The 15,626-nt window shown below is 34.3% G+C and overlaps 1 protein-coding gene across 2 annotated transcripts in view; it reads left to right on the forward strand.

Annotated features, from left to right (window-relative positions):
• The window catches only part of LOC143223533 (protein held out wings-like), a 60,304-nt gene that overhangs the window by 24,139 nt on the left and 20,539 nt on the right, over positions 1 to 15,626 (forward strand). For both annotated transcript variants that reach the window (XM_076451614.1, XM_076451615.1), the window contains exon 3: positions 10,351 to 10,467. In XM_076451614.1, coding sequence (XP_076307729.1) covers positions 10,351 to 10,467 — 117 coding nt within the window. The remainder of the gene's footprint in view (positions 1 to 10,350; positions 10,468 to 15,626) is intronic.

A 15,626-nucleotide genomic window follows, 5' to 3' on the forward strand; every position in this document is an offset into this window, starting at 1 on the left:
GTTGTTTTCAATATTAATTGTATAACCCAAAGTATAATAACTGAAATCCATTATCTTGTACTTACAAAAATTAAAGGTCATTTCCCAAGTTACTTTAGAGCATCTTAATACAGGTAGACATACCTAAAAGTTTAATATTAACAGCAAACTTTACTAGTGTATCATTAGTTAATACCATTAATATGAACAATATAAAATAGGGAGCCTCCTATAGCAACAAATGTCCAGTTTGATTGGACCTTAGTAATAATAACTCTTAGTCTTCTCTCGACCAGCCTTTATTCCAATTACTCATTTTTACCTAATCCTCTAAGTATGATTTTGTCACATAATATGCTATAGTGCCTTACCATAACTTGAGAGAAGTATGGTTGTCCTCTAACTCTTAGACTCGTTTGGAGTTATGAAATATGGTTTATCTCAAGAATTTTGGATGTTGAGATATTTTTCTTTTAAAATACTTTAGTTTCATAGCTGTAGTGCTGGCTGGCTAAATATAAATCAGTTAGTGGGGGTGACCACTAGTGGTATTCATGGAATTTCTACAGTTTTCTTTTTTATGGGGGGGTATACATATACAGTCCATGTTCTTTCAGAAATTACAGGCATAATGAGGACAATAATGTAAATATTGCATTAAAAATTGTTAAAACATTTTTGTACAATTGCATTTCATTTTAACTCCCATCAGTCATTTAAGTTTTTTTGCACATTGTTTATAAATGCTTTTAAGATAACACTTTAATGTTGAATGAGATGTTTTTGCTTTTTATATAACTCAGTTGTTATTTAAAATAAAAACTCTAGTGTGTAATAAAATATTATATAAAGTTTAATGCACACAAGTAATTTTTACGTACTTCTAAACTATGTATGTTACCATTAGCGTACTTCAGAATAGAAATTTCTTAAACCTATCACTGCAATGTTCAGACCATCTTCTGATCTTGTCAAAAGCTTTTAAAAATCATCTATGTAAAATATAGTTTCCTTAAAGGTGATTTGTTAGTTAGGTAAAAATCTATTGTCTTTTACATTACCATTTTGCACTCAGTGTTGCAAAGTTTTTTGTTTTTTTTTATTGTCAGACATTTCTCCTTTAAGTGAGACTGCTGTCCCATAATTTTCAGATAAACTTATTTCCATAGATGTATAAGTAACTAGCTTTTGAATGTCCTGACATGGGCCTACTGTCTATTGACATACAAAGTGTCTGATGCAAGTAAATTATTGCAGAAATATTGGTACTTAAACAAAAGCTGTTGTATTACACATACACATGCTTCCACCATTGCCGTTACATGTAGTAACTCCTCTAAAACACAGGAGTTATGTTACAATATATGTTAACACAGTTTTTGTGGCACAAATTTTCTACTTTGGTAAGTATGATACATAATTACTGTTCCACACAACATATTCTTAATATACTTCATTCATATGGATTACCTGTAAAATAAAAAGGTGTGCAGTTAAATAAAAACCTGTAGCTATGGTGCATAATTAGTGAATTATAGACATTTGTACTATTAAATGTTTTAAACCTTAATGTAATAATGTTTCAAACTTTGAAGGTCTAAATCTACCCTTCATTATGGCACTATATAACTAATACATTCTTTCAGTTTTTAGTTTTACTTGTAGAATGAACAAAGGCGAGTGCTTAGCCAGAATTTAAACAGAAAAAACTAAACTACTAATTGGATGTAAAACTTGTGCATAAGTTTCACTTTCCTCTTTCATGGCCTAGTTTGATGACCAAAGTAGATAACAAGACCATTAAAGTACTAAAAACTAACCCTTTTTTTTTATTTGGAATATATGTCAACCAGTTATCTTGATTCACATTTTTGTTGTCTTTAATGAAACCTATCAACTAATTGATCACAAAACAAAATTCAATAATGATTAAGCTTCTTTCATCCAATCTTGAATTTGACTTTGAGTCCCTTGCTTATACATATGTATAGAGAATATTGACTTAAAAATAATTTCAGTTCTGGAAGAGAGAGTTTTTTTGCATTTATTCATGTAATTCTCTTCATCAAACACATTCTAGATTAAAATTTAAACTGCACCCGTTTGTTTTAAATTCCCCTCGGTGTGGATTCCTGTACGTGGTGAGGGGACCTCCCAGGGAAGGTTCTGTTCTATCTGGTTACCTTCTCTGGAATCTAAACATCCACCCACGTGTTTGCCGTGCGTGGCGACCCGTGAAGGGGAGGAGAGGATCCTGGTGGTTGAGGGGTCCAACTCAATACACCACTTTGGCCTCAAATTCCTGTAGACGGGCGGCCTTTGGGTGGCCCCCCTTGGGTCATTCGGCTGGTCCACTTGGGCTAGAGTCAACCAAGTACCAGTGTTGGAAGTTCTCAACGGGTGTTGTGGACATTGTGCCTGATGCTGGTGTTTGGGTATAGTACTCACAAAACCCTGGCATTGCTGCAGTGTCATTGTTTGACATTGTAGTGCATCCCCTTGTAGGGTTCCATGGTGGGTGGGATCAGTGGGCATTGAAATATTCCTTTTTTAATTATGTATCCTCCAAATAAAAACTTAAATAAAATAGTGAAAAAAACAGTCCCATAGGTAAACGACCACATCTTGAAGATTCTGAGCAGCAATCTTCAACATCTGTAACACCTGTTGTACCTCATTTTCTTATACTACATTCTCTTTCAGACAAACCTTAAGGGCAAATGTCCCCTTTTTTTTTATTCAAAAGGGACTAGAGGGACTTGCTGGCTCTCCAAAATCAGTAAAGAAACTTCGATCTGGTGACATATTGGTTGAAACATCCACATCCCAACACAGTGAACTCCTCTTGAATTCAAAGGCAATTGGGGATATACCTATTGAGGTTACACCCCATGCTACCTTGAATTCTTCACGAGGAGTTATTGTTGAAAGGGATTTGAAGAACATTCCCGGAGTCGGAGATTCTCGCTGGTCTCTCCACTCAAGGAGTTTCTGCAGTGAGGCGTATCTCCACTCGCAAAGATGGAGTTACACTGCCAACAAATACCCTCGTTTTAACATTTACTTCACCACATCAAGGCAGGTTATCTCATTTGCAGGGTTCGGCCATACATACCAAACCCTCTTCGATGTTTCCAATGTCAGAGATTCGGCCACTCTGGATCTGGCAGGAGAATGTTTTTTCTGATGCCTGGTGCCAGGCTATTATTTTACCTTTCTCTAAGCCAGGAAAAGATCCCAAGATTCCTTCAAACTACCGTCCAATTGCTCTGACGAGCTGTCTCTGTTAAACATTAGAAAGGATGGTTAATGCTCGTCTTGTTTGGTTCCTTGAATCAAACAACCTCCTCTCGCCCACCCAGTGTGAGTTCCACAGCACTCCACCACAGACCACCTAATTCGTCTTGAAACATCTATCAGAGAAGCCTTTCTCAACTGCCAACATCTTGTATCAATATTCTTTGACATAGAGAAGGCTTACGACACAACATGGAGGTATGGCATTTTGCGAGACCTCCATACATATGGGTTACGTGGCCATCTACCCATGTTTATTAAAAATTTTTTAATGGACAGGAGATTCCAAGTTTGTGTGGGTTCGACACTTTCCCATTCTTTTGTTCAGGATCTTGGAGTCCGTTGCGAATGGGCTGTATGTCGACGACTTTCACATCTCATGTCAGTCGTCAAACATGAGATATATTGAGTGGCAACTACAAACCGCCCTCAATTGTGTATGGAAGTGGACTCTGGCGAACGGCTTTAATTTCTCTCTCTCCAAAACTGTATGCATGCACTTTTGCCGTAGATGGGGTATTCACCCTGATCCTGAACTTCATATCGGTGAAGTTTTGCTGCCAGTGGTCCCAGAGACCAAGTTCTTGGGGCTTATCTTTGACCATAAGCTGACCTTTATACCACACTTAAAGCAGCTTCAGGTCAAATGCACAAGAGCACTGAACATCCTCCGTGTTCTCTCTTCTACCAGTTGGGGGGCAGATCGCTGTTCAATGTTAAAGGTATATCGTGCTCTTATTAGATCGAAACTCAATTATAGATCAATGGTCTATGGCTCTGCCAGACCCTCGGCCTTAAAGATGCTGGACCCCATTCATCACCAAGGACTTCCGACTCTACACTGGGGCTTTCCGTACCTCTCCAGTTCAAAGTATATACATTGAATCTCATGAACCTTCTCTACACCTTCGCCGTTTGCAACTATCTTTACAATATACTTTGAAACTTCATTCCTTACCAAAGCATCCCACCTGGAAATGTTTTCCTTCCTCGGTGGGCAGTACTTTTTCAGAACAGACGATCTGTCATTGCTCCATTTGGCCTTCGCATCCGGGCGCAATTGGATGAATTGGTTCTGTCCTTGGATAACATTGCAGATTCCACAGGTCGGTCCATTCCACCATGGCTTATTACAGCCCCCAAATGTGACCTTTCTTTCAGTCATTTGAAAAAGGCAGATACTCCGGATTGGAAGTACCGTCTTTTATTCAATGAATATCTTTCAAACAATCATTCAGTTCCCATTTATACAGATGGTTCCAAATCGGGTAATTCAGTGGGCTCTGCTATGGTTTGCTATGGGTCAGTAGTTGCGCGCAGAATCCCTTCTACAGCTTCTGTGTTCACTGCTGAACTGTATGCTATATCTCTTGCCCTGGATCATATTGCAGCTGAGCAGTACTCCAACTGCACTATTTATACTGATTCGCTTAGTTCTATACTTGCCTTGGTATCACTACACGTTAGCTCACATCCTATTCTCGCTGATATTCTTAACCGACTGGCCCATTTCTCATTAGCAACTACTTCAATCCAGTTTTTCTGGATATCAGGCCATGTTGGTATTCGTGGGAACGAGCTTGCAGACATGGCAGCTAACTATGTCTGCTTCAGCACCATCACTCCTATGCCTATTCCGTACATGGACTATGGTGTTGTCTTCAAGGCTCGGCTCCATGCCAGTTGGCAGTCCACTTGGAGTGAGCAACGTGACAACAAACTTTTTCAAATCAAACCCAAAATTGGACTTTGGCCATCTAGCTTCCGTAAAGTTCGGAAGGAGGAAGTTGTTCTCACTAGGCTACGCATTGGTCACAGTTTTTTAACTCATCATTTTCTTTTATTTGGAACTGATGCACCAATGTGTAGTTTGTGTAACACTCAAATCACTATCAGCCACGTTTTACTTTCTTGCCATCGTTACAATTCTCAACGACGGCAATATTTTAAACATATTTTTCCCAGGGTCAGTCTGTAACATTGGACAGAATTATTGGTGATGGTGACTCTGTCCACCTTGATAATGTTTTTAATTTTTTAATGGCCATTAATCTTTTTAATCTCATTTAAGTGTTGCATATTTATTCATTACACCTTTTTAATTGTGGTTCCTTTTTTACAGTTTTAATCTCTCTCCTTCAATTTGACATTGGACAATGGCTAGAACATTAAATAGCTCGACACCAGGACTGGAAAGGCCAACTTCAGGTGACTAATGCTCCTGTTTGAACTACTTGTTAGTCGTCCTGGCGAGTTGTTATTATACTTTTGCTGCATATCATTTCACACTTTTACTACTTTACTTTTTAGTACTGGCCATATTAACTCATAACCCGGAACCAGGACTGGAAAGACCAACTTCAGGTGACTGACGGTGGTTTTTATACTTACCTGTTAGTCTTCCTGGCAGGTTATGATCATTACCATTCTGCTACAGGTAGTTCTTTACAACTTTGAAGACTGGATGTCACCATTGGTTTTTACACCATTTTCTGTTTTAATTGCTGTTTTGTTTTTACCTTCATTTACTTTTACAAATTTTACTCCATTTACTTGACTTTATCTTTTTACTGGACATTTGGCTACTCATTGTTACAATTTTGCTATGTATCTTTTAAAACTTCTATTCTTTTACATTTTGATACTGGTTGCTATGACACATAACCCGGAACCAGGACTGGAAAGACCAACTTCAGGTGATTGACGGTGGTTCTTGAACTTACCTGTTAGTCTTCCTGGCGAGTTATGATCATTACCTTTTTGCTAGAGTAAATACCTTACAACTTATACTCTGCCTTCTATCTTAACATTGTAGACTAGGTGTCAACATTGGTTTTATACATTTTGTTTTACCTTCATTTCCATTTATGTCTATTACTACATTTATTTATTTTTTACATTTTTACCGAATGTCTGGTGCAGATAGCCTCGCTGCTTTGTGCTATAAAACACTAAATCAATCAATCAATCAATCATTGTTTTAAATTAGTTAAATAGTAACTCCATGATTGTAACATTGAGGACATGTACACATATTCCATTACTAAGGAATTTGTTCCATTGGCCAGCTCAGCCTTGTATTAACTAAGTATCAACCAGTAATTGTTCTTTTATTCTAGTCATGCAGTGCTTACCTATAAGGCTGTTAGTAAATACATAGTGCTTGCTGTTTAAAGTATAACTTTTGGTGTGTATAGTGATAGATGTCAAACTGCCTGCTAGATATCTGAACAAGATTACTGTGCGATCACATAGGATCAACACTTAACTAGCTGGAAAAGAAATTGGATTCTATTTAATAAAAGTATTGGTATGGTTCATTTTAATCAGTTACTTGTTCTAGAAAGTATGCTGTAGTAAAGTTGGTGTTAAACTTGTAACTTACTGAACAGTGAAACACTTTGTAAATCAGTATTTTTGTAACAAGTTGATTTGACAGCCACTCCAGGGAAAGCTATTTCTGTTGAGCATTCCTTTGACCTTTATAGAGTAGTATGTTATGTTTTAGAGAAGCTGGCACTGTAGTGTTTTTTGTTGTTTTTTTATCATACATGCATCATTTATATGTTGTGTCAAGTCATCATTGCTCAACTTAGTTGTCTATCTGGTTGCATAAACACATTAGCATATTTGACCAACAAATCTCTAGGCTACTTTTAGTGTGGTAGGTTTAAATAGTTTTATAGTCCTCAACTGACCACTTTTGAGTAGTTAGTAGCCAAAAACTTGTAGTGTGATAAACCCAACTGTATCATTGTATGTAGTGCTGATTATTTCAACTTCACATACCAAACCTATAGCCATTCCAGTGTAGAGCGAGATAACAATTGCCTATAATTACAAAATAACACCAAACTTCATTTCTGATGTTACCTGATTTCTAGACAGGAAATGGTTTATTTCATATGTAGCTTCTATAATTGTTACATAGTACTGACACATGAGTGTAAGACTTTGGAACATCAACTGTATATACATAAAGTACTCTTATTCCCTCTTCTACCTACACTAGGGCATTTTACTGGACCTGAGTTTTGTCTGACCAATGTCAGAACTCTAGTAGAATGTCACTTTACATTGTGTTGCCCAAGCAACATAGAATGATAATTTGCACAGTAATTTCATACTGAGGATGCCAATGCTAAATCTGAAGTTGGAGCAAAGTCCCTTCATTTCAGAGTGGCATCTTTTACCTCTCGAACAATTAGTCTTGCTATTTTCAGAACAGTTAATATCCACTAGCCATGGTGATTGTCTCATTTGAAAGGCTTGATATATAATAAAGCCTTTTGAAGAGTGCTTGGTTCACTCTTATAGTGATTGTAATAAAGAAGTAAATTATGTCATAGCTGTGTTTTTTTTTTTGTTTTTTTTTTTTAATGGGTAGGTTTGACAACTTGCATTAGTGCCTTTGCCACAAACAAATGAAAGTCTGAGTTAGAAGATTCTATTTTGTTCATCACTTTGAATCTGTCAAGCTAGGCTGGATGATGAGAGCAGACTTAAAAAGAAACTTTTATCACAAAAGATGGGTTATTCCAATTTCTTGATACCATTAGGTCTGTGTGAATATGCCTGCAACTTTAGTAGGCTGAGTTTTACAATGAAGATACTTAGCTTACATCAATAGTGTTGTGTTGTTGGTTTATTCGTTCAAGTCTGTGGCTGAGAACATGAGAATGATATAACAAGAGATAAATAAAGTAGGCTTGAAATTCAAATCTAGAAAGTACTTGCTTGTGGGAGGAGAAATGGAGTTTCTTGGTCACATTATAGGGAGAGATTGGATACTGTAGACCCATCTAAGACGGCCATGATGAGAGCTTGGCCTTATCTTGTAATTAAGCAAGACACATCCATAATTTATTTGCTTATTTTTTCTTTGTAATATTAGTTGTGGACAACTCTTTCCAGATAACAAAACCATGTTGCCCTAAAGGAGAAACATTTTTGAATGAAGCAAGGAATGTGACCAGACATTCCAGTTGCCAAAGCTTTAGTGGATGCTTCAATATTGACATATCCCTGAAAGCACTTAATCTGACAGTTTACCTTGATGCCAACAGTTACTTCTCACTTGATATAGATGGGACTGATTGATCATTAAATGTCTAAAATAATCATTAGGACAAGTGACCAATGAATGAAAGAGTGATGCAGTCTCTACTTTCTGAGCTGTCATTGTGTCATGTCTGATTTTAAGAGAATCACTTCTATGATCCAGCTGAGTGATAACTCTTCAGAGTATACTGTACTTGCTAGATTCTCACTTGCGTATCTGGTAAGTATGAAGATTCCATGGTCAGTGAGGGAATTGTGTTCTTCCAAGTATATATTGAGATATAGATGTGAAAGCACTAATCAATCTTGACAATGACTTTTTACAAAAAGAAAAAAAGTCAGTGTGGCCAAATGTTACTAGTGATTATTTATTGATACCTGAAATGAAAAATTAGTTTGACTGCTACCTGACTATATCACTTAGTGAAATACTGTTTTAGAAAGTAACCTGAGGTTATTAAAGTAGTTCATTTGGCAGCCTCTGTAGAAAATGTTATATAATTTACATTAAACTGAAAAGCATTACATGTATCTAGAAATATAAATATGTATCTTGAAGTATAAGTGACAGACATAAAAGCAGATGTGACTGATTCTTGTATTTTCAGACCTTTTAAATGTTTCTGTGGTAATGAACATTGTGGATCAAGCATATCCTAAACAGTCTGTTAGTGTAGTGAGCACCAATATACTTTGAAAACATCAATTTTGTTTGGATTTAAGGCAGTATTATTGAAATACATTTATAATATGAGCAAGAAAATATTATACATTATAATTACAGTTTAGCTCTGCAGGCTCAGTGAACACAAGAATTTGGACAAACTTCACTTACTCTGAGCTTTAAGTATCATATGCATGTTATGTTTCTACTGAAATTTCCAAAACTAAAGAAAATTGTGTGATATACTATGTTTGCTTGAAATGTTCAGGATGCTGCAAGTATGTTTAAAATTTAACCTCTAATATTATAACAGTATAACTTAATGTTTCTACTGTATAGTTAATAGTAAATTGTTTAAAAACATTAGTAGAGAAGATAGTGAATTATACCTTTCTTCACAAGTTAGGTGCAGAATCAGTCTCTTTATTATGTGTGATCTCGTGTAAAATTTTTTTTTTGTGGATTGATATTTAAACAAGTGACATGATGCATTATATTACTTTTACTTCCATACTACGTTGTTAAGTAACTTAAGTGCTGGTAAAGCCAAATTAAGTTCAATCTCCATTTTCTTCATTTAAAATCATGTAGGATTTAGTTAAGTGAAATAAATCATTATGCAGTGTACAGAAACTTAAAAAATTAGGTCCACACGAATATATAAAAGTTGAACTCCAGAGCGTTACGAAATAAATTTGTAAACATATGTTTATGCTCTATCAGTTATTGCCTACAATGGTTTACAAAAGAAAGCCAGTAGTAGCATGGTATTACCAAATATTAAAACTCCAGAGGATTGTTTAAGAAAAACAAGAAAAATGAGGAGTGTTTCATTAAATCTTGTTCCTTAGGGGGCTTTTGTCTCAGTCTTAAATGTGTTCAAACAAATATCACTCTGGTACACTTCTCATAGGAAGCCACATGAAACTTGAACCTCCAAACATTTATTAAAAAAGGTACAAACACAGTACTTTGATAAAGGTAATTTCCATTTTTTTTTCTTTAAGTTTCATAAAGTCTTGTATTGATGTTTGAAACTCACTTTGTTGTGTTTCTTAAGCATTTTTAATATGGTATCTGTATAATAAACTCAAGTAACTAAGTGTAACTGCAGCTGTACTGAACTGCACAGATATTTTTACTGTCTATGTTCGACTGGACTGTATTAATAAGAACATTTTGATGTCATATTTGTAGTACATTCTACAATTTCATTTGAGAACAGGTAAGCTTGAATCTTGCTAAACTTTATTTTGTGCTTTAGAAACAACTTTAACTGTGGTACTTTAGATTGGAAACTCAATTTTTATGGAAAGTTTTATCTGTTTCACTGTACCTGTACTTTGCAGTATAACTTTGTTGGACGTATCCTTGGTCCTAAAGGACTGACAACCAAGATGTTGGAGCAAGAAACTGGGTGTAGAATAATGGTGAGAGGCAAAGGGTCTATGCGGGATAAAAAGAAGGTGTGTATTTAAGTTGTTTAATTTTAAATGTTAGAACTTTTGTGTGAACGATTTTAGTTTGTCACATAGTAATTTATTAGAAAGTTATACTAGCTATATTGTACTGTCCCATTGGTGTCCTTATCCAAGGAATTAAACATACTAGTCCTTTTTAAAAATATACTTATACTCTCTCCATCCCACAAAGAACTCAGTGTAGCCTATTACTATATCCATAGGTCTTTTTTAGTTAAAATCTTCCAAATTCATCAACATAATTCCATTGGCAGCTTATTTTTGTCAGGGATATGGCATACACTGTTTTATAATGTAGTTCATATATATTCCCTGATGTAGTTTACAGTTTCTAACATTGTGTTTATATAAATAACATGCTATTGCAAAAAAAATTAAGTTTATTTTGATACTTCAAAGTTTATTTTTAGAATGAAACAATCCTGGTAGTATAAAACTAAATATTTTGTAATGTTTTCACCATTTTCAGTGCCAAAGTAGTGTTAGCATGTTAGCTATGTATCTAAAATAGTTTTTGCAGCAAAGTAGAAGTATCTGAATGGAATTTTTTAAAATGCAAATATTTGTACTGTACATGTAAGTATCTTTGTCACCTAACAGAACTTTTTTTTTCTCATTTTGAAGTATATTTTTTCACTAAAACATGGCTCATGAAACTTTCTAGTTATAGTTGGGCTTAATATTCATATATAAATTACTTTTGGCAAGCCTGTAGCTAATAAATTAATTACTAATTGTTGGTTATTAAAATCTTAAATGTAATTTGTAAAATATTAACCCTACATGTATGATGGAGGGAGGGATCAAAATGTGTCAACTTTTATCAATGTATATCAATAAACTTGGCATCAACAAAATTATTTAAATTTTAAATTCTGACTTCACTTTTCTGTAGAATGTGATGTTTTTCACTTAAAATTGCACAATTTAGATTTTCTTTCTACTTCTATGTTGACTGAGTTTGACAACAATTACACACACTTATAGATATTAAGTCAAAATGTAGATGTAGCTTTTGTTTACTGATATAAGTAATATTCAAACCCACAGGCAAATGCCCATTCTAACTTGTGTGTTTCAATAATTGCTAATAATTCTCTAACATTTGATACTGGATTATTTGCAACCAATAGAAAGATCATATTTGCTTTTCAGGATCCATTACAAGGCTAGTTCACTTAGATGCCAATTTAGGAAATTAACTTTGTGATATTTGACTCGAATGACTAACATAATATATTACCCTATTTATAGCTTAGTTGCAAAATTAGTTAAATTGCCCCAATATTAGGATATACTGTTTTTTTGCAAGTGATTTTGTTTGAAATTGTAATTTGAAATGTATATTTTTAAACCCCCAACATCATTACAAAAAGTAGGCTTAAGTGCTTCTCTGTCAGTGACAAAAGAACCAAACTCCAGGTATAAAAACTTAATATAAAAGTAACTGAAATTGGAAATTTAGAAAATAAAAAATTAGGTAAGAAAAATAACTTTTGTGAAAAAATTTTATACATTTGCACAGTATTATGTGATTAATTTGGTTGTGAGGTACTTGTAACTCACCTGTATCCTAACATGGTAAAACACTCAACCCTTAACTAACACTAATATTTTTCAATCCAGCGTTTTTTCAACAGAACCACTAGGGTTTGTCATGCAACAGCTCTCATTCTTACCAATTCTTATGATGTATATCTGTTTAAATGATAAATACTTTCATGACTTCATTTTTTTAGTTTTATTTGAATTACATAACTAAAACTTTAATTTTGATTTATTTTTCCAAACTTTTAACAGTGGCTTAGTTCATGTCAGTAGTTCTAGTTACATTTCAAGTTCTGAATATATGGGACTAAACAAAATCTAAAGTTATGATTGATTTTTGGTATTTAAAGTAAAATCATCAACTCATTACATTTTATTTTATATGAATCTAGATTTGTATGGTAACTTTAGCTTCACAACTCATTTGTATGATCAACATGGTTTTTATCACTTATTAAATTCCATTGTCTTATCTTTAAAAATCTTATAAAATGCAAAACTGTCTGGTACCAGCAAAGGACTTCTAATATGAAGCCTGAAAATCCATTGCACATTAAGTAGACATGCTTTTATGTATTTAAGTTACTATGAGAAGTTTGATATACAACGATAGTCATTAGATTGATTCTATACATGTAGCAGCTTGACATGGCCAGGTGGTTAAGGCACAACTCATAATCTAAAGGTTGGAGGTTCAAATCCCCGTCACACCAAAATATGCTCACCATTTCAGCCATGGGAGCATTATAAAGTGACAGTCAATCCCACTATTTCTTGGTAAATGTAGCCCAAGAGTTGGCAGTGGTTGGTGATGACTAGCTGCCTTTCCTCTCATCTTACACTGTTAAATTAGGGATGGCTAGCACAGCTAGCCCTTGTAAAGCTTTGTGCGAAATTCTAACCAAACCAAACTGTATGTACATGTAGTAGTCCCACTTGATTTATTTATTTATCTTCCTTTCGTTTTTTAACTTGCTTTCTTCTTATTGAGACCCCATGGCCAGGTGGTTAAGGCACTACTCATAATCTGAGGGTCACGGGTTCAAATTCCCTTCACACCAAACATGCTTGCCTTTTCATCCATGGGGACATTATAATTTGATGGTCAATCCTAGTATTCGTTGGTAAAAGAGTAGCCCAAGAGTTGGTGGTGGGTGGTGATGACTAGCTGCCTTTCTTCTAGTCTCACACTGCTAAATTAGGGACAGCTAGTGCAGATAGTCCTTGGGTAGCTTTGTGTGAAATTTAGAAACAATCTTCTTATTGAAGACACAAAAATTGAATTTGTTTAACTGAAGTGATCTACTTTCTTTTACTACTGATTTACTACTGAAGTAAATAGTATGATTTCAGTTGAGATGGTACTTGGTACTTTAGTAATTTTACTCTAAAGACCAGCTATACTGTGTAAATGCTATAAACATACAAAATTTAGGTAAAATAAAATTTCTGAAAGAAGGAACTGCACCAAAATGTCACATTAGTTTAATAGTTGTTGAATATAATTCAATGGAAATGATCAGTAATAATACTTCACTAATTTGACAAAGTATTTTAATGTTATTAACTGTATTAACCCATTTAGTTGTTTTCTTTCACCCTCTGCCTTCAGGAGGACTAACAGTCCAGTAAGTAAGTAGAATGTGTTATTTTACTTTTGAAACTTAAGTCAACCATAGTAAAAGATGGATATTTATTTTTCTATAATTTCTGATGGTTAATTATTTTAGTCATGGAAACTGTGGTTTTGATTTTTCTTTCCAGACTTGATGTGATTTTATATGAATTATAAAACTAAGAGTGACTGTCTGAGGGGTGAAAAGTGAGAATTTTAGCCTAAATAAAAGATCTTGGCTGTCCAGGAACAGGAACTTGACATGTACAAGATCATTAAAAATTAACCATCCTATTATAGTGATAATTTAGATATTTTAAATATTATACTGATGTAATGCTGCTTCAAACAAGTTGAAATAGGTTTGAATAGGCAAAAGATTTATACAGTTGGTACACTGTTAAATTTAAATTAGAAATGAATGTTTACTCAAAGATGCATTTAACCCTCTGGATGCTCTAGTTGGATTTATCCAACTTCACATTCACAGCCATTTGGTATAACAAGCAGATGTATCTCTTGGTGCCACAAACCTTTCCTCAGAGTATGACAATTGGGAGACTCGCATGTCCATGAATTTCCCATCTTGGTGCTGCACATGTACATCACCAAGCAAAAGTGCAACTAGTTGATTTTGTTATTCAAAAAGGACTAGAAAAAAAAATCTTAAGTTTCATTTTTATAGTGGATAATTAACACTTTTTTCAAGAATCCATCTGTAATTTAATTATGCACTCAACGAGCTAATTTCATCATATTATGTAAACTGATGCTAGGGTTAAGATACCTGAAACATGGTAGAAGGGTTTTCAGTACTCTGTTGAAAACTACTACTTGAGAAATGGTATATTGTGCACTGAGTATGTGATTAGGAGGGGGAAACCAGTCAATTATAAAACAAATGAAGTTTCTGATATCTTAGCTATAACAAAGCATAATCACTTGAACTGTAATGTCAGTTCCTCCACCATTCATTTTGTGGTAAATTCATATATGTTGATGCATCATGTTTTCAGTAGTTCAAAAATGTTGTTCAATAAACATACTCATTAATGAATATTTGTATTGTTTGATCTTTCATTTAGATATGGAGTGTAATCACCATAAACAGCAAACACAATGTTGCATTATAGATTATAATATTTTGAGTAATTTAAGAATATGTAATGCATTTTCAGGCTGTAGTGTTTAGGTTGAAGCTCCTTCTTTTGAAGGAATTGACTAGTTAGTGTGGTTGGAACAAGCATTATCATCCATCATGCTTAAATTGGAGCTAATTACACAGCAGCACAAAGGGTCATAATCTGTAGTTTTTATAACATGATTCATTATTCTGAATAATAGAAGTCTGTCCCAACTAATGATTATCCCTGCTTACATCATACTTTTATCTCACTGCTGCATATGTTTTGTTTTTCTGAAAATATGTTAATTCTGGTTTCAAGCTTTCTTTAAAGAAGTATATATTTGCTACAAGTTGAAGTGCACCTCACCTGAACAACAACAAAAAAACTATTCTTTTTGGTCTAGTGGATGTATAAAAAAAATACACCATTGTAAGTGAGCTGTTTTATGCTTTACTTTGAGTGAAACTCTGTATCTCATTGTCTATATAGTAAATGGGCCAGACTTTTAAAGTCTGTTTTTAACCTAAGTGTACCCTAACATTGTTCAGTTGCAGCTGTAAGCATTTTTAATTTCAAGATTTCTAGTGGTCATGATGAGCTATCGGTTGTGTTGTTGATAACATCTTGTCTTCGGGTGTCCAAGTAAATGTCACATTGATTTGGAAATAGTTTCTTTTTATTAAAAATAAGACTTGTATTCAAATTATCAGTGTACTGTGGTTCACAAATAGTTTTGATCACTTTACATTTTGTAATACGCTTTCTGTAACTTAGTCTGATCAATCATTTGCATTTCAGGGTACATGACTGATAATTCCTTGCTACATTCACAAACTGGTAAATTGTACGGATGA

The sequence above is a fragment of the Tachypleus tridentatus genome, chromosome 8 (genome assembly GCF_004210375.1).
Source record: "Tachypleus tridentatus isolate NWPU-2018 chromosome 8, ASM421037v1, whole genome shotgun sequence".
Lineage (NCBI taxonomy): Eukaryota > Metazoa > Arthropoda > Merostomata > Xiphosura > Limulidae > Tachypleus > Tachypleus tridentatus.